This window comes from Staurois parvus, unplaced genomic scaffold, assembly GCF_062004578.1.
Source record: "Staurois parvus isolate SC_StPar_1 unplaced genomic scaffold, SC_StPar_1.0 ptg000425l, whole genome shotgun sequence".
NCBI classification, from domain to species: Eukaryota; Metazoa; Chordata; class Amphibia; order Anura; family Ranidae; genus Staurois; species Staurois parvus.
In genome coordinates this window covers 170,926-193,387 of record NW_028318221.1, presented here as the reverse complement: position 1 = coordinate 193,387, position 22,462 = coordinate 170,926, and the positions used below count along the sequence as shown (strand labels likewise).

Sequence of the window (22,462 nt, the reverse complement as noted above, 5' to 3'; positions counted from 1 at the left end):
TGTGTAAAATCTACATAAAAGCAGAATGCAATGATTTGAAAATCTCATAAACCCATATTTTAGAAAATAGAAAACCTATCAAATGCAAATATTTCATCAGAGAAAATGCACCATTTTAAGAAAATAATAAGGTAATTTTGAAATTGATGGCAGCAACATATACCAAAAAAGAGCCTTGTTTACCACAGGGTAGTGTCAACTCTTTTAAAAACACTCTGTAAACATCTGGGATGGAGACAATTTGCTGGAGTTTTAGGAGAGGAATGTTGTCCTATTCTTGCTTGATATGGAATTCTAACTGCTCAACAGTCTTGGGTCGTCTTGTCCATATTTTTTGTTTCAAGATGTGCCAAATATTTTCAATTAGTGAAAGGTCTGGACAGCAGGCAGTTCAGTTAAGCACACTTATATTACTACTGCTAAGCTATGCTGTTGTCATAGATGCAGTATATGGTTTAGTATTGTCCAACTACTTGACCACCTTTAACTTTAAAGGTGAGGGACCTCCGTCTCTCTATTGAAAGAACCTTACCTTCGTACCTTTACACAGTAATTATTTTATTGAGACTTGGTTGCGTCATAATCACTACTGCTTTTCTGCAGCTTCTGGAATGGTTGACACATTAGAGTGGAGTTAGCCACAGGATGCTATATAGGTCCAGAGCTGGGGCCTGCCTGGCACAGAGCCCTGGCACCGATCTGAAGATCCCTGCAGGGGTATGCCTATCATAAATAAAGGATAAATGAGCGAGCGCTATCTTAAAGGAAAATAGCCGCTGAAACACCAAAAAAGGCAACCAAGTAAACCTTCCAAAAAAAAGTGCCAATATAAAGGTGCAGCGCTAAAATAGGATGTGCAGCATAGAACTTGATAAATATCATAAGTGAATATCATAAAATGCGTATAAAACAAAACAACACTTAATAAATGTATAACATAAGATGCGTTAAAATATCGTGAGGATGATAATGTCACTAAGTGGTGAACTTCTGTGGCCCATAGTGTGTTGATTTTATATGAAAAAAGTATTTGCAAGCATTTTGTAAACCTCAAAATGAATGTTAATATTTCAGAAGTCTATATCTATAGGGATAAACTTGTTTGTTTATGAAATGGCAGAGTAGGATTGCTAATGGGTGTCAATCTTGAATAATAAATCCTATTTGACCACCTTTAACTGCAAAGGTGAGGGACCTCCGTCTCTCTATTGAAAGAACCTTATCTTAGTACCTTTACACAGTAATTATTTTATTGAGACTTGGTTGCGTCATAATCACTACTGTTTTTTGGCAGCTTCTGGATTGGTTGACTCATTAGAGTGGAGTTAGCCACAGGATGCCATATACAGTAGGTCCAGAGCTGGGGTCTGCCTGGCACAATTCCCAGTCTCTGAAGATTCCTGCAGGGGAGGGCAAATTCAGGAAGTGTTTAAAATCTCTCCTATTCCTGCAACTGTGTCAGGTATTCTGGCGTCTCGGTGGTGCGCACATGTGCAGAGCACCGACTCGTCCTAGCCGGCGAGCACTGAGTCCTAGGCGATCGCGGCAGCCGCACATGCGCATTAGCGATCGCGGCCGCACCAATGAGAGCACAGGGCGCCCTATTTAAACCAGCCCTGTGCATCTCCAAATTGCCTTATGGTCTTGATTACTCCTGTGTTCCTCATACCTTGTTTCCGACCCAGCCTGTTCCTGATACTGCTGTCTTCTGCTGCTCTGACCCCTGGCTAGTCCTGACTATTTTCTGCCTGATCCTGATTGCCTGACCTCCTGTTACTGAACCCAGTTTGTGACCTGTTATTCTTCTACCTGCCGCTCTGTACTGTCTGCTCCGCTGTTACCAACCCGGCATGTCTGACCACTCATACCTCTTCACGTCTGGCTCTCACCTGCTCCACGCCATTGGCTTCCACCTCTACCACAGTTTGTGTTTCTCGGGGGTCGCGACCTGGTCTCAGGCTGCTTCAAGTCCATCCCCACCATCAGGGGCTCTTGTGAACCAGCAGACTGAGGCTTAGACTCCGCACCCTGAGGGACTCCGGCCAGTGGGTTGCTAGAGGCTACCGCCAGTCTGCTGCTGACAGACTGATTGGTGAGTACAGGGCAGAAGATCTTTAAACATTCATCCCAGAATGCCCTAATTGTTTTCTTCCCCTAGAGGTATTTCCCATCGCTGTTCCATTTTAGAGTGCACCAAGTTTGGGTTGGCAACAGATAACATTTTTACTGTGAAAAATTACTAAACCCTCCCTATATGCTGCTAATTAAAAACACTGTACACATCAAAACTACAAAATTAACTCAATTACAGCTGTCAACACTCATACCATAGCTCATATGTGTATAAAACTTTAAAAAAAAAAACAAAGAAAAGGGTAGCACTGTTGTACCTTTACCACAATATTACACAAAATGTCTCAAAACATGAGTCTTTCACTATAACGTGTCCATATAAAATAGTCTGTCACACAGTGTTCTGTGCTGCTTACAGTGCACATTAAGTACATTTTATTAACCTCTTGTGCAAATCCCTTCACTTGTTGTGTTCTCACTTTTGATTTATGAACCACATACAAAATGTAAGGTCCTAAATGGCCTGTTAACTGGGACCTTTTTTTTTTTTACTTCAGCTAATTATTTTTAGCCCCACAATACAATTGCTGGTATTTGGCTAATATAAGATACTGCACTTCTGAGTTCCATCTGACATGATGACGTTATCTAAAAGCTCCAGCTGACGCGTGTGATATTTTATGTTAAAGCGATGACAGCACTACAATTTTTGGGGTTTTTTTTTAAGGCACTAAGGTGCCTGCGCTACCTGTGGCACATACTGAACCTGTGATGCCGTTTGTCAGAGGTGGCTTCTGAGGCTATGTGGCCCTTCCCTGCCTCTTTGTACTTCTCTTTTGGTACAGTATTAAGCTGTCCATATTTGGATCGAAAGTCTATTGGTTCAGCAGGGCCTGGCCAAATTTTGATACATATATGGGCACTGTGGTTGTACATAAGTAGAACCGCCATGCTGAAAAATTTCCTCTCGATCAACACTGCAGGCTATAGCCTGCCATGCTGATCAGAGTATTCTGACAATGGGGAAACCTCCCTGCCATCAGAATACAATGATACAGCAGGAGGATTTCCACATCCACTTTTAATGTGTGGATGGGGGAATCGGGTCAGTTTTTTTTTTTCATTCAGTCCACTGGTTGAATAAAAAAAAAAACTAACCCGTCTATGGCCAGCTTTAACGGTGATGTTCCATATGCCTGGGTTGTGGCCTATAGGTACTTGCATTGAGACATCGCACTCCCAGCCCACTACTGCAGAGGATTGGGAGTACCCCTTTGAGGACAACTTTATACCAGGCATGGGAGATTGCAAGCACAGAAACAGGGGTTCTGATGGGCTCAATAGCCCGAGCTCAGCCTTTAGCTCCCTTAGGAGTACAGTGGTTCAGGGTTTGGGTACCTTATCTTCTAATAGTGATCTCCATTCTGCCTTGCTGCCTTCCTCGGGCCATTTAGCCGGCCTGTCGGCCACACCAGCCACCTCCTTTCTTTCAGAGAGGGATTTTCTGCCGCAATGTTGGAATTCATGGGAAGAATTTATGGCCTTATTGAGGCCATAGACAATTGAGGTCACAAATTTGCCCCTTCGGCCTCCTTGCTAACTCAGTCTTAGACTTAGCCATTGAGCCATGCATAATTTGGTGGATACTGGAGAAGATCACTTGCTCACATTGGAATAAGAGGCCTTTCCTAGTACAGAAATTTCTTCAAAGCTAAAGAATATTATAGCTACTCTTGTTGATGCTGTAGGCAATTACAGGGGGAAAAAGTGCTCTCCTTTCTCAAAATAAAAAGCTTGTGCTGCCACCAGTAGGTTTCTTTCATCCCTTTGTCTACCCATGCCATTGGAGATGAGACTGTTATTTTGAAAGAGAACATTGCCCTCCCAGCCAGACCTGTGGATTCAGTGTTGTTTCCTAGGACTACAAGTTGGAGTCTTGCACTCTGCCCTGCCCCGCTTTATGCTGTCAAACACGCCCCATTTCCTGTCTCGACAAGCAGGTCTCCTGATTGTTGCACAACTGCTTTTGACCCAGGGACTTATCGCCCCGTATCCTACAATGGAACAATTTCAAGGTTTCTACTCAAACTTCTTTACAGTTCCACAGCCCAGTGGGGAAGTCCTTCCCTTTCTGTATTTAAAAGTTCTCAACTTGTTCATATGGGTGAAAAATTTGGCATGGAGAATGTCAGGTTGGTCATTACTTCCCTTTCTCTGGAGAATTTTCTGACCTCCATAGACCTCAAGTAATTCTACCTACACATTTCCATTTTTCCACAACACCAACTGTATCTACTGTTTGCGGTAGGCGCATGGCACTACTAGTTTGTTCCCCTTACATTTGGTTTATATACAACCCCACAGGTTTTCACCAAGTTGCTTGCCCCAGTTTTCGCTATGCTCAGTACTCAAGAGATTCATGTTGTGGGGACGACCTCCTGCTAAAGAGTGAGTCTTCCCTGTCCCTGGCAGTCGCAGGCTGCCAGACAGTACAAACTCTATAGAGTTTTGTTTGGATCTTTAGTCTGAGTAAGGTCATTGCTGGACCACTGCCACAGGTTGGAGTATCTAGGCTTGTCTCTAGACACCCTTAAGGAATAGTCTCAGCTATGAGACAAACTTTTAGGCTCAAAGCTTTCAAGCTCAAAATAGACCCTATCCTGTTTTCTCTGTAAACTTCCCTACCTGGCAGTACATTCAGTATTATGGGCACAAGCAAGGAGCGGCGCTGTAATTTTCCTCTCATATGCTATAAACGGGATTGGCTCTATTCTCACAGGTAGAATGAATACTTAAGTGCTTAACTAGTTACCTAAAGCCCAGCACATCAACTGCCCCAGCCTCTGCCCAGATAGCACTAATGCTTACTTCCCTCAAAGACCAGAGTAGAGCTCATTACCTGGGAGGAATAAAGGATCCCGAGCTGTCCCCTCAAAAAAGTCATGTGCTCCTCTGATGTCAAACTAGTGAAGTAAAAAAAGAAAAGACCCAACAAGTTTTGCTTTCTTAATCCAGTATGAAGGGGTGCATTAAGTGAAAAAAGTGTAATGTTTGTCAATCGTCACATGGTAACAGAAACGATGGCGGTTCTGCCCTAAATCATTTATATTTATAGGCTATAATGGTCGCTATCGCACACCCCTTCCTGCATGATGATGTCATCACACACATGGCACCATGATGTCACCATGTAAATGACGTAATCACATCATTACATCTGCACATGCACACAGTAAACTGCTTTTCATATCATGGGCACTGACATCTACTGAACAAAGGAGATGCAGCTATAACACAAATTAGTGCAAATCAACATTACTATAGGAGTGAATGGAGACCTAGACTGCTTTCAAAGGCCATTATGCACAGGAACATGCATTCAGAAGTTTTGGTGCGATTTCAGAAAGTGCACCAAACCCGCTTAAATGGTGCTGCTTAGTTTGTTGTTAACCAGACTGTATCGTCATTTAAACATTACAAATAATAGAACAGAATATGCAAAAAGGAAATAAAGGACGCAAAAAATGAAAACGAACGACAGATTGCAAAGGTTAGCAGGACCAACCCCCAAAAATTCTTCAAATATATTAATAGTAAAAAGGTCTGGTCTGAGCATGCAGGCCCTTTACAAAATAATCTAATAATCTAGAGTGGGTGACTGGGGACAAAGAGAAGGCAAATGTATTAAATACCTTCTTCAGCTCTGTGTATACAAAGGAGCACGGGGGAGCTCTTGTCCATAATGGGCATGGTATTGACACAGCTCCAGATGATCCACATTGGCTCACAATTGACATGATCCAAAAATATTTAGACAGAATAAAGGTGAATAAAGCACCTGGACCAGATGGCATACACCCACGGGTCGTAAAGAATTGAGCCCATTCATTTCAAAGCCATTGTTTCTAATTTTTAGGGACTCTTTAATGACTGGCTTAGTACCACTGGATTGGCGTAAGGCCAATGTGGTGCCAGTATTTAAAAAGGGGTCAAAATCTTTACCAAGTAATTATAGACCTGTTAGTTTAACTCCTATAGTTGGGAAGATAGTGGAGAGTTTAATAAAAGACTACATAGATGAGTTCTTGCTGGAAAAAAATATTTTGAGTAATAGACCGCATGGATTCATGAAAGACAGAAGTTGCCAAACAAATCTGATTTCTTTTTATGAGGAGGTGAGCAAACTGGATAGATGGGTGGCGGTGGACGTGGTATACTTGGATTTTGCAAAAGCATTTGACTCCATTCCCCACACACGGCTAATGTGTAAGGTAAAGTCCACAGGCTTGGCAAAATCTGTATGTAAATGGATAGAAAACTGGCTAAAAGATCGTATTCAAAGAGTAGTGGTTAATGATTCATTCTCTGAATGGTCTAGGGTTGTCAGTGGTGTACTCCGAGCTTCAGTGTTGGGACCCTTACTTTTTAATATGTTTATAAACAATATAGGGTCTGGGATTAAAAATCCCATTTCAGTCTTTGCAGATGACACCAAGCTGTGCAGTGGAATAATGTCCTTACAGGATGTCTTCAACTTACAAGCTGACCTCAATTCACTGTTTAATTGGGCAACTATGTGACAAATGAGGTTTAATGTTGATAATTGTAAGGTTATGCACTTCGGGGCTAAGAATATGCATGCATCATACATACTAGGGGGGGTACAACTGGAGGACTCAATGGTAGAGAAGGATCTGGGGGTTCTGGTAGATCACAAGCTTAATAATGGCATGCAATGCCAAGCTGCGGTTTATAAAGTGTGCAAAATCCTCTCTTGTATTAAAAGAGGTATAGACTCCAGAGAGAGAGATGGACTTGTCTTTTTTCAGCGAGACTATCTATGTAACTATGTATTACTTCTAATTATTATAGGACAAAAATGGCACCCCATATAGGTGCATCAAGAAAAAGAATCCAGTATCTGGCTGCTCATCCCCAACATGAATACAAAAAGGAATGATCCGTTTTGGGACTTTAATCCAGCTAACATAACATCACACATTTATTCATGAAATTTTTTTTTTTTACATATACTTTATTGTACATAATTATTAAAAATACATTACAGCTTAGAATCATACTAACCTTATAGTATTACAGCAATACAATGCTCCCAAAACGCCCTGACCCGTTTAGATTATTTCAATTTATGATCTTCAGGGGGCACGAAAACCCAAGAGATCGCTAAATGAACATATTTGAAGTTAATAGTGAATCATAGCTAAGGTCATCAATAACAATCTCCATTTTCATACTTACAAAACAACAACTGATCAGCTGATGTCAATCAGAGCGATCTTAAAAGCACTGGCGTTCAAAGTAGGATTGCATGATTCAACATCCGATGGTGTGAGCAATCAGGAGGAGAAGAGTGGTCACATGTGCATCTCGTAATATTGGTGGCAGAGAGGGAATAACAGACCACCCTTCCATATCCTTCTATAAAATCTTCATTTGAGAAAACATAGATATTAGAGACAAAACATCTTCAACTAACAAAAAATTATAAACCGGTCAGTAAATAAAATTCTGACCATATATGGGATTGGACCAATAGACATGAGAAGCTAGAATATTCTTCTTGCTATGGGAAATTATTACATAAATTCCAATAGACCAAGCAATATCCCCAATCACCTCATCTATGATAGAAAAAACAAATGAGATTATATAAATACAATAGCCAAATGCAAAAAATTTAACATATATATGCTGGGCAATGCATCCACAAATACATACCACCATCTGAGGAAATACGGGGAAATATAGTCCAAACCCCTAAGCAGTTGTCCAAAACTAATTCTCTCCACACTTCCACCTAACAATATAAAAATATGTACAGAGAGGGAGATAAATTCTCCCCATTTACTAGCATCAAACAACCATCATGGGTAAAGAGAGAACTATCTGTGCTTACAAATCTATCCAGTGTCTTATGGAAAACCACCTCCATCAAAAAAGCCAGCAACAAACTGCAATGACATTTCCAAATATATATCCGTCTAAATGTGATCAATTATCTCATTAGGGGGTAATCAGATCCATTTGTGCCACCAGTAAGAAATGTTGCAGCGTGTGCCACCAAAGGATGCCTAATCCACCATGTGGCCACTCTGGCATCTGTGAGGTAGAGAGTCTCCCATGGCATCGGCCGCTGTCCCCATCTTAAATACGTGATGCCATGACATCACGACATGGCCTAGTGTGAAGACGCAAGTCACGTCGGGCGCATGCGCAGTTCTCAGAATGTCCGAGGGAGGTCCTAGGATGCCGCCGACACGGGAGGTTGCCTTCTAAAGGCACTAGGACAAAGAAGGGTCTGGAGCAGCAAAGATGGGTAAAAAACCCAAAAGCCCCCCCCCCTCCCCCATGCAGGATGCCCAACTCAGAACTCACCCATCATGCTGGAGCCCTATGCCACCATGAAGTCCATCTAAGAGGGCAATATCAGTGTAAAAGAAACAATATATTTATTACATTACATAGTACATATGTACTATGAATTCATGAATAACAGGCATTCCGCTCATACCTTTGAATTCCAACACTATCAAAGTTCTAATGAGGTGTAAATTTAGGGGATGTGCACTGAGAAATTGTTATTGTTGCAAGATTATGTATATTCTGTTTATTACAGGTATTATATGATAATACCTATAATAAACAGAATATACATAATCTTACAATAACAACTTCTCAGTGCACATCCCCTAAATGCACATCTTATTAGAACTTTGATAGTGTTGGAATTCAAATGTATGACCGAAATGCCTGTTATTCATGAATTCATGAATGAATCCAGGCTCGCCATAAAGGTGAAGATATAACCAATTTTTGAAGCAAATAAAAGATCTAATCCGTTTTACCTGAAGTGAAACCTTTCAAAAAAGGACGAAAGGATACTGTTCAGTTAGACCTGGAGGAACCGTAGCTTGCAACTTATTTATCCATTTCTGTTCTAATTGGAGGAGATTGTTTTTCCAATCTCCTCCCCGATCTGCAATGTGTATTCGATCCAGAGCAATAAATTTAACTTGAGGAACTCTATAATTGTGCACTAGGAACACATGCCTGCCGATAGGCAGGTAGTGGTTCCCAATTTACATACTATACACATGTTTGTAGATGCAACGCCCAAACTCCCGTTTGGTCTTTCCAACGTAAAAAGCACCATATTCACAAGACATTAGATATACCATCCCTCTAGTCTGGCAATTGTCAAAATGTCTAAGTGTATGATGTACCCCATTGGGTAGTTGGACTACTTTCTTCTTGTCCACCAAGTGACAGTATGTACAGCTGCCACATGGATAGGTCCCATAGTCCTGACAGTGCTTATCTCGAAGACCCTCCTTGTATTCACTGTGGACCAATTTGTCCCTCAATGAGCTGACCTTTCTGAAGGTTATTGAGGGTGTAGTGTTCAAAAATTGTTTACCAAATTGTCAACTGTCAAAATAGACCAGTGGCATTGCAAAATTAGTTTGATCTATGAATACTGATTTGAATATCTTAATACTATACGGGTGGTTTATTTTTTGCTGATGTATTTGATCTCTTCTTTTGAAATAGGAGGTTATGGCGTGACTGCCAACAGGTATGGTTGTAAGCTTTATGCAAATAGGTCTTACTGTATCCCCTTGTCCAGCAGTCGCTGTCTCAACCCCTCTGCTGCCTTCTGGAAATCTTGATGTGTAGAATAATTGCATCTAAACCTCAAATACTGATTGTAAGGTATGGAATCTTTTAATGATTGTGGATAAAAACTGGATGCATGCAGAATGGTATTTTCTGCAGTGTCCTTTCGATGGAGTCCGGTAGAGAGGCAACCACTGCCAGCCTTCTGTATGCGGACAACCAAAAAAGTTACCAATTCTTGTGAGATATACTAAATTTAATCTTATAGCTATTGATGATCGTTTTTTAAAAACATCTCAAAAGAATTTCCTTACGCCCCTCCAAGATGAGATATACATCATCTAAATACCTATGCCACATGGAGATGTGGCATGTGTACAAAGCAAAGCTCTCACTTGAGAGGAACCAATGTTCCCACTCACCCAGGTACAGATTGGCGTAGGATGGGGCACAGCATGTCCCCATCACTACGCCCTGTACCCGGAGATGGTTATGGCGGATGATAAAACCCAACCAATACAAATTCATTCATGGGCCAATTGGGTCGTTGGAAAAGAATTCATTGTACAGTTGACACACCACAGTCGTGGGGAATCGAGCTGTAGAGGGCTTTGATATCAATAGTGACTAAAAATGGTATCCTTCACAAATGGAAGATAATGAGGACACATGGGGTCGTAGGTAAGAGTCAATTAAACAACTTAGATTCTCAGTCAAACCTCCATTCCTTAGTTATTTATACGAGAAATAATTTTGCTAGTTTTAGAAACTACAACTTTGCATTACATGCTATTATTAAGTCTATGATCTACCAGAACACCTAGATTCTTCTCCACCATTGTCACCCCCAGCTGTTCTCTTAGAATGTATTATGCATGCATGTTTTAGCCCCCAAGTGCATAACATTTATCACTATAAAACCTCATTTGCCACATAGATGCCCAGGTAAATAGTGCATTGAGGTCAGCTTGTAAATTGGGATACACCACTAATATAATCTGAGTATGAATCCTTAATCACTACATTCTTAATATGGTCTTCTAGTTTAGTTTTCTATCCATTTATAAACTGAATTTTTGAAACCTGTGTAACCTTACACATTAGCCGTGTGTGGTGACCTGTTTCAAACGGTTTAGCAAAATCCACTGTATGCTATATCCACAGCCACCTCCTCATAAAAAGAAATCGGTTTTGCTTTACAACTTCGGCCTTTCATGAATCCATGCTAACTATTGCTTAACTTTTTTTCTATAATAAACTCTTCTATGTGGCATTCTATTAAACGCTCAAGTATCTTTCAAACTATAAAAGTTAAACTAACCAGTCTGTAGTTACTAGGTAAAGGCTTTAATTCTTTTTAAACATAGAAACCACATTGGCCTTAAAGTAGTAGTAAAGTCTGGTTTTTACTTGTACCTACAGGTAAGCCTTTAATAATCTTTACCTGTAGGTACTGTAAATATCTCCAAAACGTGCGCTTGTGTAGCAGCACCAGCACAAGCGCTTTGAAGGAACGGCATGCTTGTGCCATTCCTTCAGAGCTGTGTGCCGTAAAAAGGGTCTCCTGCATGCATGCGCCGAAGTGACGTCATCGTGGCTCGCCCATTCAAGCCGCTGGAGCCTGCAAACCCCAAAGAAGGGCTGAGTGAAGATGGAACCCTGTCGGCGGTGACAGCGCACCAATGGACAGCTTCGTTTTAAGGTCATTTTCACATGTATATTAGGACATTGCTTTGCAGGGGAAAAGTTTTTCTTTTAATTCTTAGGTTTAGTACCGCTTTAAGCCAATCCAATGGTACTATGCCAGTCATTACAGAGTCTCAAGTTTTGAAGCAATAAAAGCTCAACTCTTTAAGGACACATGGGTGTAATCCATCTGGTCCAGGTGATTTATTCACATGTAGTTGGTCTAAGTGTTTCTTGGCCATATCAGTTTTGAGCCATTGTGGATAATTTGTCAAAACTATCCTCATTAAGGACTTGAGCTCCCCCATTTTCCTTAGTATACACAGAGCTGAAGAAGGCATTTAATAGATTTGCCTTTGCTTTGTCCCCAATCACCAACTCCCACACTAACCTTTTTACTATAAATAAATTTGAAGAATGGGGGTTTGTCCTACTCTTTTACAACCCGTCCTTCATTTTACATTTTTGTGGCTTTGTTTTCCTTTTTACATATTCTGTTATATTCCTTATGATGTTGGTGTTACTTCATTTAAATTTTTAAAATGCTCTTTTCTTTATTTGTAGCTATTTCAACTTTGGCTGCGAGCCACATAAGTTTTATTTGCAGCCTTTTAAACGTAGTGACGATGGGAATATGTTTAGCAGTGTGTTTGCAAACTGTCGATTTTAAGAATTCCAATTTCTGTTCTGTGTTCAGGACAGACCTCAGCCTTGTGCTGTCTGTTTACGGCTAACATTAAATGAAATCATGTTATGGTCACTGCTACCCAGATTTTCTTCTATATGAACATTAGTAATAAGCCCCCCAATGTTTGAGATTACTGTCCCTGTAGTGCCATTACTCCAGTCAAAATCAGGGTAGTTAAAATCCCTCATTGTTTTCACAGACCCAGCCCTTGCAGCACTTTCTGTCTGTGCAAGGAGCTTAGTCTCCATCTCCTCATTAACACTGGGTGGTCTATAACAAACTCCAATTGACTTTGAAGTACACACACCCATATGCAGTTCCACTCATAATGTTTTAAGTGCCATTACAGACATTTACATCAACACATCAACTAGGTCCTCTTTCACACTCGCTTTGAAATCACATCTCACATAGAGAAGGACACTGCCGCTCTTTATTCTACCCTGTCTTTCTGAAAGTGAGCATAGTCAGGAATATTAGTAGCCCAATTATGTGAAGAAGGAAGCCAAGATTCAGCAGTGCCAATTAAATCATAATTCTCTTTATCCACAAACGCTCCCAGCTTTACTATTTAGCTTGGCAGACTTTTGGCATTGGTATACAAACACTTTTATTCATTGTCACATGTTGCACTTGTGTTTTTCATTTGTAATTGCCAATGGTTGTTTCTTTGTAACATGGGTGACTCCTTATCACCATAGCCCACTCTCCATCTTTCCCTGTTTCACACTCCATTAGTAGCTGACCCCTGACTGACTTGTCTGCCCATTATATTCTAATTCTTCCTCCCCCCTCAATCCTGGTTTACATACTCCTCCAGCATTTCTTTAAACCTCTCCCCTAGCATGACAGACACCCTTTCATTTATGTGCAATCCATCTTTGGCATATGTAGGTTGTACCCCAATGAACAGTGATCCCAGTGCCTTAGAATCCCAAATCCTTCCCAGATCTTCAGCCAGTTCTCTAAGCCTCCCCTGCCTTTCCTGTGCACAGGCAATATTCCAAAAATGTTAACCTTGGAGGCCCTTCCCTTCAGCTTGCAGCCAAGCTCTGTAAATCGATTCTCAAGGATCCTCCATCTTCCATGTATTCTGCCATTGATCCCAACGTGGACCAAGACAGCTGGGCCCAGCCTTCCCTAGTAATTCAATAACCCGGTCCACCACTTGCCAAACGCTGGCACTAGGGAGACAGCAAACCATTTGGTTGAGGTGATCCTGGCAAAGAATAACTCTATCACTCTTTCTGATTATAGAATCCCCAATTACCACCAACTGTCTAGGTCTGTCTGCATAACCAGGTCTGGACTGGCCATAGAGCACACTGGACATTTGCTCCATGAGCCGTAGCCGCCGAGCCACATGTCTTAATAAGAGCTGGCTAATGTGACATGCAGGGCTGTCCACAGGTGTATGTACCATCTGGGCATGCGCTGACAATACTTGCCACATATGCGCGGAAAGGGTCTCTCCATTTTTCTGCCCACCAAGCCACTCCATGGCAACCTAGGCCACTGCTGAACTGAGAGTTCCAGTTCACACATGTTCTCGGCAGGCATCGGTCGCCTTGCAACCAAGACACCAGGTGTGGAGGAGGGACAGAGAAGCCAAGGCCCTCCGCACCATCCTGCAAAGGATCAGTTTGAGTAACTCACATCTTGTGCTGCTTCATACTATTTTTAGGACTTCACCATCAAAACTGGAGTTAAAATCAAGACAAAAAACAGCATCATCTGGCAGCTCTGGCCTAAATTGGGCCCACTAAAATAAAAAAGGTACCGTAATTGAATCCACAGATCCTGGAACCCCAAAATCCCATCACCAACCACCCCCATGAATGCCTTCACCCCCCCCCCCCCCATTCCCTGAGCTGCTCAGTCTAAAGTGCCCAAGCTTATTATTTTTCCCAGTCCGGGCCAGTGCATGACCCTCACCATCCCTTCTAGATGGGTTGCTCTCTCGGCTGTTAGGGGTAGCTGTAACATCTAGGGCTGCAACCTCTGAGTTTGCCATCTTCACTCTTTGAGGTCTTGAATTTCTTTTTGACACCTGCCTTTACACGCACATGAACTTTATTGAATATTGAACGGTGCATAATTGAGTTGGCCCACCCTTTGCAGCTATAACAGCTTCAATTCTTCTGGGAAGGCTGTCCACAAGGTTTAGGAGTGTGTCTATGGGAATGTTTGACCATTCTTCCAGAAGTCATTTGTGAAGTCAGGCACTGATGTCGGACGAGAAGGTCTGTCTTTCAGTCTCCACTCTAATTCATCCCAAAGGTGTTCTATCAGGTTGAGGTGCAGGCCAGTCAAGTTCCTTCACCCCATACTTGCTCATCCATGTCTTTATGTCTTTATGGACCTTGCTTTGTGCACTGGATCAGTCATGTTGGAACAGGAGGGGGGGCCATCCCCAAACTGTTCCCACAAAGTTGGGAGCATGAAATTGTCCAAAATGTCTTGGTATGCTGAAGCCTTAAGAGTTCCCTTTACTGGAACTAAGGGGCCAAGCCCAACCCCAGAACACAACCTCAAACCATAATCCCCCCTCCACCAAACATTACACTTGGCACAATGCAGTCAGCCAAGTACTGTTCTGGCAACCGCAAAACCCAGACACGTCCATCGGATTTCCAGACAGAAGCATTATTTGTTACTCCAGAGAACATGTCTTCACTGCTCTAGAGTACAGTGGCGGTGTGCTTTATGCCACTGCATCCGATGCTTTGCATTGCACTTGGTGATATAAGGCTTAGATGCAGCTGCTCGACCATGGAAACCCATTCCAGGAAGCTCTCTATGCACTTTTGTGCTAATCTGAAGGCCACACGAAGTTTGGAGGTCTTTAGCTATTGACTCTGCAGATAGTTGGCGACTTCTGTGCGCTTCAGCATGAGCTGACCCTGCTCTCATTTTAAGTGGCCTACCACTTCATGGCCGAGTTGCTGTTGTTCCCAGTTGCTTCCACTTTGTTATAATACCACTGACAGTTAACCGTGGAATATTTAATAGGAAGGAAATTTCAAGGATGGACTTATTGCACAAGTGGCAACCTATCTCCGTACCAAGCTTGGATTCACTGAACTGCTGAGAGCAACACAAATGTTTGTAGAAGCAGTTTTCATACCTAGATGCTTGATTTTATATGGTTGTGGCCATGGTGGTGATTGGAACACCTGAATCCAATGATTTGGAGGGGTGTCCCAATACTTTTGGCAATATAGTGTATCTTGAATTTAATTAACGTGGATCTAGTATCACATTTTTGATGTTAAGTGCATGCATACAAAGTAATGTGAAAGGGTAACATTTACATATATGTGTTGCCCCTCACAGAGATCACAGTACTCTCCTTGACATTGGGGTTGATTTACTAAAGCAGTAAAGCATATTTACATTGCAAAGTAATTTTTTTTGCTCAGCTGAACCTGTTGCCACCTGCATAACAAATATGTGCCGTGGCAAAATTAATGCACACACGCCACACATATACCTCACTGGGCAACTGAAGGTTTTGTGTTCTGTGAGTGCTCTCCCAGCAAAGAGACCGAGCTGTCAAGGGCAGATCTCTGTCTCTACTAGTGGGGACAAACAGTCACAGTGGTCACATGATCAAGGTACCTTCTGGCCTCTGGATGTTCAGAACTTTTTAAAGGGATTTTGGGGGTGAGAAAAGGTTAATGAATTAAGTGTAGGTATAAGAAAATTCCTTTTGCAAGGAATGCCTATTCACGTGCAAATAGAATTTAAGTAAAAGAGGATTTGTGCTCATACATGATTTGATCATTAAAGTGATCACAGCTTTAACTCATGTTTGACTTTGCAGAGTACGTTTTTTTTTAGAGTTTTTAGAGTTACTGTTTTATATTTCGCTTTTCTATTTCAGTAGCAAATTCCATTTTAATTTCTGGATTGTTTTCCTAGGTTTTAGAGAGCTTCAAGATTATGGATTACAGCCTTCTTTTAGGAGTGCACAACATAGAACAACAAGAGAAAGCACGACAAACAGATGGAACTCAAAGTCAGGTTGATGAAAAGAGGCCTGTTGGACAGAAGGCTCTGTATTCCACCGCAATGGAATCCATTCAGGGTGGTGCAGCTCATGGGGAATCCATAGACACAGATGATACGTGAGTAAAATAAGTGTCTCTATAGAATTATTTAAAGTACATCTTAACCCTAACTAAAGGACATATAGATTGTTTTGGGACAGTGTACCCTAAACAATTTCCTTTTTATTAGAAATAAAATACTGTTTTTATTTATTTTTTTCTTTCTTTGTTGCATATCAGCGATGCTTACAGCTAGAACCATATATATTTGGACACACGTACAGTTTTCATACTTTTGGCTCTGTATGCCACCAGAATAAATAAAAAGGAAGCAATCCAAATGAATTTGAAGTGCAGACATTCAGTTTTAATTCAAGCGGTTGAACATAATTATCAAGTATAAATTTTAGGAACTGCAACCATTTAATACACAGTCCCTCCATTTTCAAGGGCTCAAATGTAATTGGACAAATGAATATAATCATAAATGTTCATTTTTAATATTTTATTGAGAATCCTTTACTGGCAATGACTGCCTGAAGTTTGGAACCCATGGACATTACCAAAGACTGGGTTTCCTCCTTTCTGATGCTTTGCCAGGCTCTAACTGCAGCTGTCTTCAGTTGTTCTTTGTTTGTGGGTCTTTATGCCTTTAGTTTTGCCTTCAGCAAGTGAAATACATGTTAAGTTGGGTTGAGATCAGGTGATTGACTCGGCCATTGCAGAATATTCCAATTATTTTGTTTTTTTTTCAAAAGCTCCTGGGTTGCTTTTGCAGTGTGTTTTGGATCATTGTTCATCTGTACTGTGAGGCGCCATCCAATCAACTCTGCTACATTTGGCTGAATCTGACAGTATATCTCTAAACACTGCAGAATTCATGCGGCTGCTTTTGTCTTCTGTCATATCATCAATGAACACCAATGACCCAGTGCCACTGGGATCCATGCATGCCCATGCCATCACACTGCCTCCACCATGTTTTACAGATGATATTATGTGCTTTGGATCATGAGCTGTTTCAAGCCTTCTCCACACTTTTTCAGTACTGGTCTGGCTTTTTTAGATGTTTTTTTGGCAAAGTCTAATCTGTTTTTTCTATTCTGCAGGCTTATGAATGGTTTGCACCTTGTGGTGAACCCTCTGAATTTGCTCTCATGAAGTCTCTTGATTGTAGACTTTGACAATGATACACCCACCTCCTGGAGAGTGTCCTTCACTTGTCTGGATGTTGTGAATGGGTTTTGTCTTCCATGGATGTCCATGCCTTCACTTTCATGGACAGCTCCTTTGAACACATGATGTAGGTTCACAGCAATAGATTCCAGCCCATGTCCATTATATAACTATAGCTTGAATATGTTTTGATAAATACCTGATTAAAATTAAAATATGCCTGTGTCCAAATATATATGGACCTAACTGTATATCTTGTTGCCTCTTTGCAGCTGCTTTCTCTGCATCCTTGCCACTGCTGTACATAATATCTTTGGGCAGGTTTACTTCTGATGTTAAAAATGGACCATGTATGAGCAGGGTGCAATGGTGTGATTACACAGTGGGGGAGATCACTGCATCCACATCGCTTGTTTGGATGCAGGAGTCTGAGAAGTTCGTTCAACCCGCTGGTTGAATGAAAAAGAAACTCAATGTGCATACCCAGCTTTAGAACTGACTCATGCCAATAGCAGAAGAATGAGAGAACAGATAGAAATCACATCTTTGGATCAAGGCAAGTAAACAGGATAGAAGGATATATTTTGTTCATTTTTAATTTCAGAGGTTTACAACCACTTTAAATAAATATTTTGTGTGCTAAGTTTAGCTTTAAACTATGCTAAACTCCACACAGCTTCTTTATGAAATAACACTGTCATTCAACAGTATGCTTTAGGTACGATGTACTTGTTCTAGTGATGATGAGACATTTGATCAACTTTCAGAAGAAGCATTGATATAGTTAGAGCAGGCATGTCAAGCTCAGATAAAACAGCCCAACCGAGAGGACTAAATCTTCAAGGGGGGGGTTGCATCATGTGAACTGAGGGTTTCACCTACATAATTCCAGAAAAAGATTGTGGTGCTTTGGAATTTAAAGTAGCATTATAGTGAAAACTTTTTTTTTTAAATTTTGGATAGAGCATGGGAGGGTTTCAGCCCCTACCAGATTTTTTTTTTCGTCATTTCGTCGTATTCCATTGTGGAGATTTCCCTTCACTTCCTGTCCCGTAGCCAAGCAGGAAGTGAGCAGAAATTCCTGCAAAGTAAGAGAATTCCTTGGGGAACCCCAGATCACCTTGACTAGTGTCCCCATTGGAAGATTTTCCATCTTATTACTTATAAAAAATTTGGGATTAGGGAGGGTGAATCTCCTCAGCGGGGGCACAGACAGCAATGAAAACTGGCAAGCATTATAATCCCTCTCCACTTAATCCAAAACTAAAAAAAAAATGTTTGCCTTTAGTTATACTTAAAATAAAATAAAGATAAAGGAAAAAAAATAAAATTAAAATGGTTATACATAAAAATTGTAACTTAACATATTTCCTCCCAGAAAAGGGCAATAAAATAATTATATAAGAAAGTGTTACAGCAATGATTGATCCATGTAGTTAGAGCTTACTAGGTAGAGCACAAACCCTTGAATTGAATGCCCTAGTAGCACCACAATGAAAGAAAATTACAAATATAATAGCTAGTGGCCAGCTTTATATGAGAAAATAAGCACTAGCCAGCGTGTCAAATGGGTGAAACAGTGAAGAGATATATTACCCATAAACTTCTATTATAGTGAAAAGAGCACCTGATTTGTGAAACTTTACTATGTTGGAACTATGTTTCGGGAATTCTTAAGAAGTACACCTTAGGGGCCAAACCTCAAGGCAAGGTGTAATGCTTGTTCTATATGAGAGTATTCTCGACCAACATACACAGTCGAGTATGGTAGTAGTGGCAAGAAATTTAGGGTCTACAATTGTATAAATTGCCAAAGAGGAGGAGTTATTTATGTGCTTATCTGTCCTGTTGGACAAACCCAAAATTATTTGAAAATAAGTATTCAGCAACAAATATCTGTAAATTTACCATCCAGAAAAAGACCCTAGGTGAGATGATATTTTCAGGACTGGGGAAAAAAGCCAATGGATTTTATAAGTTGGATGTTGTGTTACCTGAGGGCATTAATGAGGATCTTTCATTTACTGGATAAATCAAGTAACTATTGGTGACATTGGTTAACTTTTACACAAATCCAAGCAATATACTCCTACTGGGATTTTTGTTTACCAAAAAATGTGTAGCAAAATAAATTTTGACCTAAATTTATCAAGAAATTTGATTTTTTTTTTTGGTTTTTTATTGAATATATTTTATAGCAGAGTAGAAAATATGGTTTTAAAAATGTTCAGTCTTTTTTCATATATATAATTAAAAAAAAAAAAAAAAAAAGGTGATCAAATACCACCAAAAAAATGTGTGAAAAAAATTATATAAATTTGAGTACAGCATTGTAAGACCAAGCAATTGCCAGTTATAATCGTGTAGCTCTAAATAGAAAAAAATGGCCTGGTCATGAAAGGGGTAAAACCTTCCAGAGCCCAAGTGGTTAGAATACCTAGAAGAAAGGTCACTTATCCGCATTATGAGAGATTCTTGTTTATCTCTTGTCTTTCATTTTAACCTAAGCTGCAACTTTTTTTTGTTTGTCATTTTCTAGTGAGCTGATCCAAATGGTTTATGCTAATAAAGCATGCAACGTGTTTAGTATGTAGTAATATCTTTTGTCTGCCTATGTTTTTCTGATTAAAATAATTGCACTTATTATTAAGTTATTATTATTATGATTTTGCGCCTGTTTTTTGATACAGAATGTTTCTTGTTTTCACAACTACTGCATCCATTATAGAATGGGAGGTATTCCAGCTGTCAGTGGAAGAGGGGAACGTCTGTTACTGTACATAGGAATTATTGACATATTGCAGTCATACAGGTATATAAATACCTTCATTTAACATTTCCCTATACGTACTTTGTGTTTTGTTTGTTTCCGTACCTTAGCAGAATTAGAGATCCTACTTTAGTGTGTGTTTTTATAATAACTTTACTCCATTGCTGTGTAGTTATGAAATTTAGTTTTATGCCTTTTTTAATTAATGAATTATGATATTAAAGCAGAAACATTTGTCATTACCATGCATATATTACCATCTTTCTTTTCTAGATTTATAAAAAAGTTGGAACACACATGGAAAGCTCTTGTTCACGATGGGGTAAGTTACACATGATTGACAATATTGAAAAAAAACAACAACCAAGAAGAACACAAGGTTTACACAATGCATGGATCAAAATTTGGCCAGTTCAGCAGGGACTGGCTTAATTTCAATCCAGCTATGGGACAGCTGGTTGTACACAAGTCAATCTATCGATCGACTTATGTACAACCAGCCAAACAATCATTACCGCTGGCTGTAGCCGACAACACTGATCATTGTATTGAACAAATGTTTGGATGGGGAAATTGGCTCATTTTTTGAGCCAATTCCCCCCCCCCAATAAATAAATAATTGTATGAATCAATGGGGAAAACCTCCTGCGCTCAATCCTACTAAACTAAAAATAAGCTGCTACACCTCCACCTTATTACCTAAAGTGAAAAACCAAAATATACAATCAATAAGTGCAGCGCTTTATGAATACAAGCTAAATCTCTACATACACTAAATATGAAATAATGGTGAACAGACTGTGATTACTAATGAAAATAAATATTAAAACATAATAACATATAATAAACCCCCTACTGTAGGGGATATACCTTATAACACAAGTGCTCAGTGTCAACACACTCCATTCATAACTATAAATAACTACTGAAATCATATATATGCAATAAGTGAACACATCACTCAAAATCATATCTGAATTAACAAAACGTGCCACCAGTGTCCACAGCATAAAATGCAAACATGCAGTTAAATCTTGTGTGTTTGTAGGCTCTGGTGATGACTCCACACACAGCTAGATTGGACCCTCACCTCCTTGCTGTGACCCTAAAAGAGCCTAAATGCCTTATGGATCACTCCTGGATCCTCCTGGGTTAAAACGTATCCTCAAGAAATATCCTAAATGGCTCTTATCCAGACATATCAGCTCCCACATAGTCCATAAAGAAAAAAGCCTCCATAGTGCATTATCATTTATTAATACAGTAATAAAATTTCATACACAGGACACTCACATTTTTCCTCTTCTTGTACAAAGCATATAGAACCTCATGTATGGGTGTACTTGCTGGGTTCTTTAGGGAGTCCAAATATGGCATCCGCGCCGTAAATGACGTCACCTACGCGTTGCGTCACCGCTCACGTGACTTCCTCCTAGTGTGTTGACACTGAGCACTTGTGTTATAAGGTATATCCCCTGCAGTAGGGGGTTTATTATCAGTTATTTTCACTTCAAGCACTATATTGTGATGTTGCACTGTTTTAATATTTATTTTCATTAGTATTCACAGTCTGTTCACCATTATGTCATATTTTGTGTATGTAGAGATTTAGCTTGTATTCATAAAGTGCTGCACTTATTGATTGTAAATAATTGTATGGCCTCCCTAATTGTGCAATGGTTACTTTGATCATTCATGCCTGTTTTTTTGGGATTTTTTTCCAGGACACGGTTTCTGTACACAGACCAGGCTTCTACGCTGAACGTTTCTTCAAGTTCATGACCAATACAGTGTTCAGAAAGACATCATGTGAGTTGTACCTGGTTAAAGTATTTAGTAATATATTAAAGTGACATTACAGTTTTTTTTTCTTTATAATTAGCATGTTATACTTACATGCTCTGTGCAATGGTTTTGCTGAGTGCCCCCATATCAAGCCACTTTCTGTGGGGACACTCATGCATGCTCGCTCCCGAGCCCCGATCCCTGTGTCCATAAGACATGCAGAACAGGACCCACTCCCTCCACTATGGCTCCTGCTGCTGTATCTGAACTATTGGTGTCACGTACCTGATGGGAGACTGAAGTGACGAGGTCGGCCTCACTTCTGTCACTAGCCCTGACCCCACTGGAGTTGGAACAGAGGGAGTCTAGGGACCAGGGGGACAAGAGCGCCAGTAGATGTTGTTTGCAGCTCTTGCAGATTATGACCTTGGAAGACTGATGATCTTCTGTTTCAGGCACAGTAGCAACAAGCAGAGCGGGTTTTCTAGATCGCCAGGCGTGCACCAGAGCAAGGCAGGTAGCCAGGGAAAAAGACAGGAGCAGTGTCGTTGGAATAGTCAGGGTCATCAACGGGCGGACAGCACGGTACAGAAT

At 40.4% G+C, this 22,462-nt stretch overlaps 1 protein-coding gene across 3 annotated transcripts in view; it reads left to right on the top strand.

Moving 5' to 3' along the window:
- Positions 1–22,462, top strand: part of PIP5K1C (phosphatidylinositol-4-phosphate 5-kinase type 1 gamma) — a 326,185-nt gene that overhangs the window by 166,108 nt on the left and 137,615 nt on the right. For all 3 annotated transcript variants that reach the window (XM_089687401.1, XM_089687403.1, XM_089687402.1), the window contains 4 exons: positions 16,010–16,215; positions 20,042–20,125; positions 20,357–20,405; positions 21,808–21,892. In XM_089687401.1, the coding sequence (XP_089543527.1) occupies positions 16,010–16,215; positions 20,042–20,125; positions 20,357–20,405; positions 21,808–21,892 (424 nt within the window). The remainder of the gene's footprint in view (positions 1–16,009; positions 16,216–20,041; positions 20,126–20,356; positions 20,406–21,807; positions 21,893–22,462) is intronic.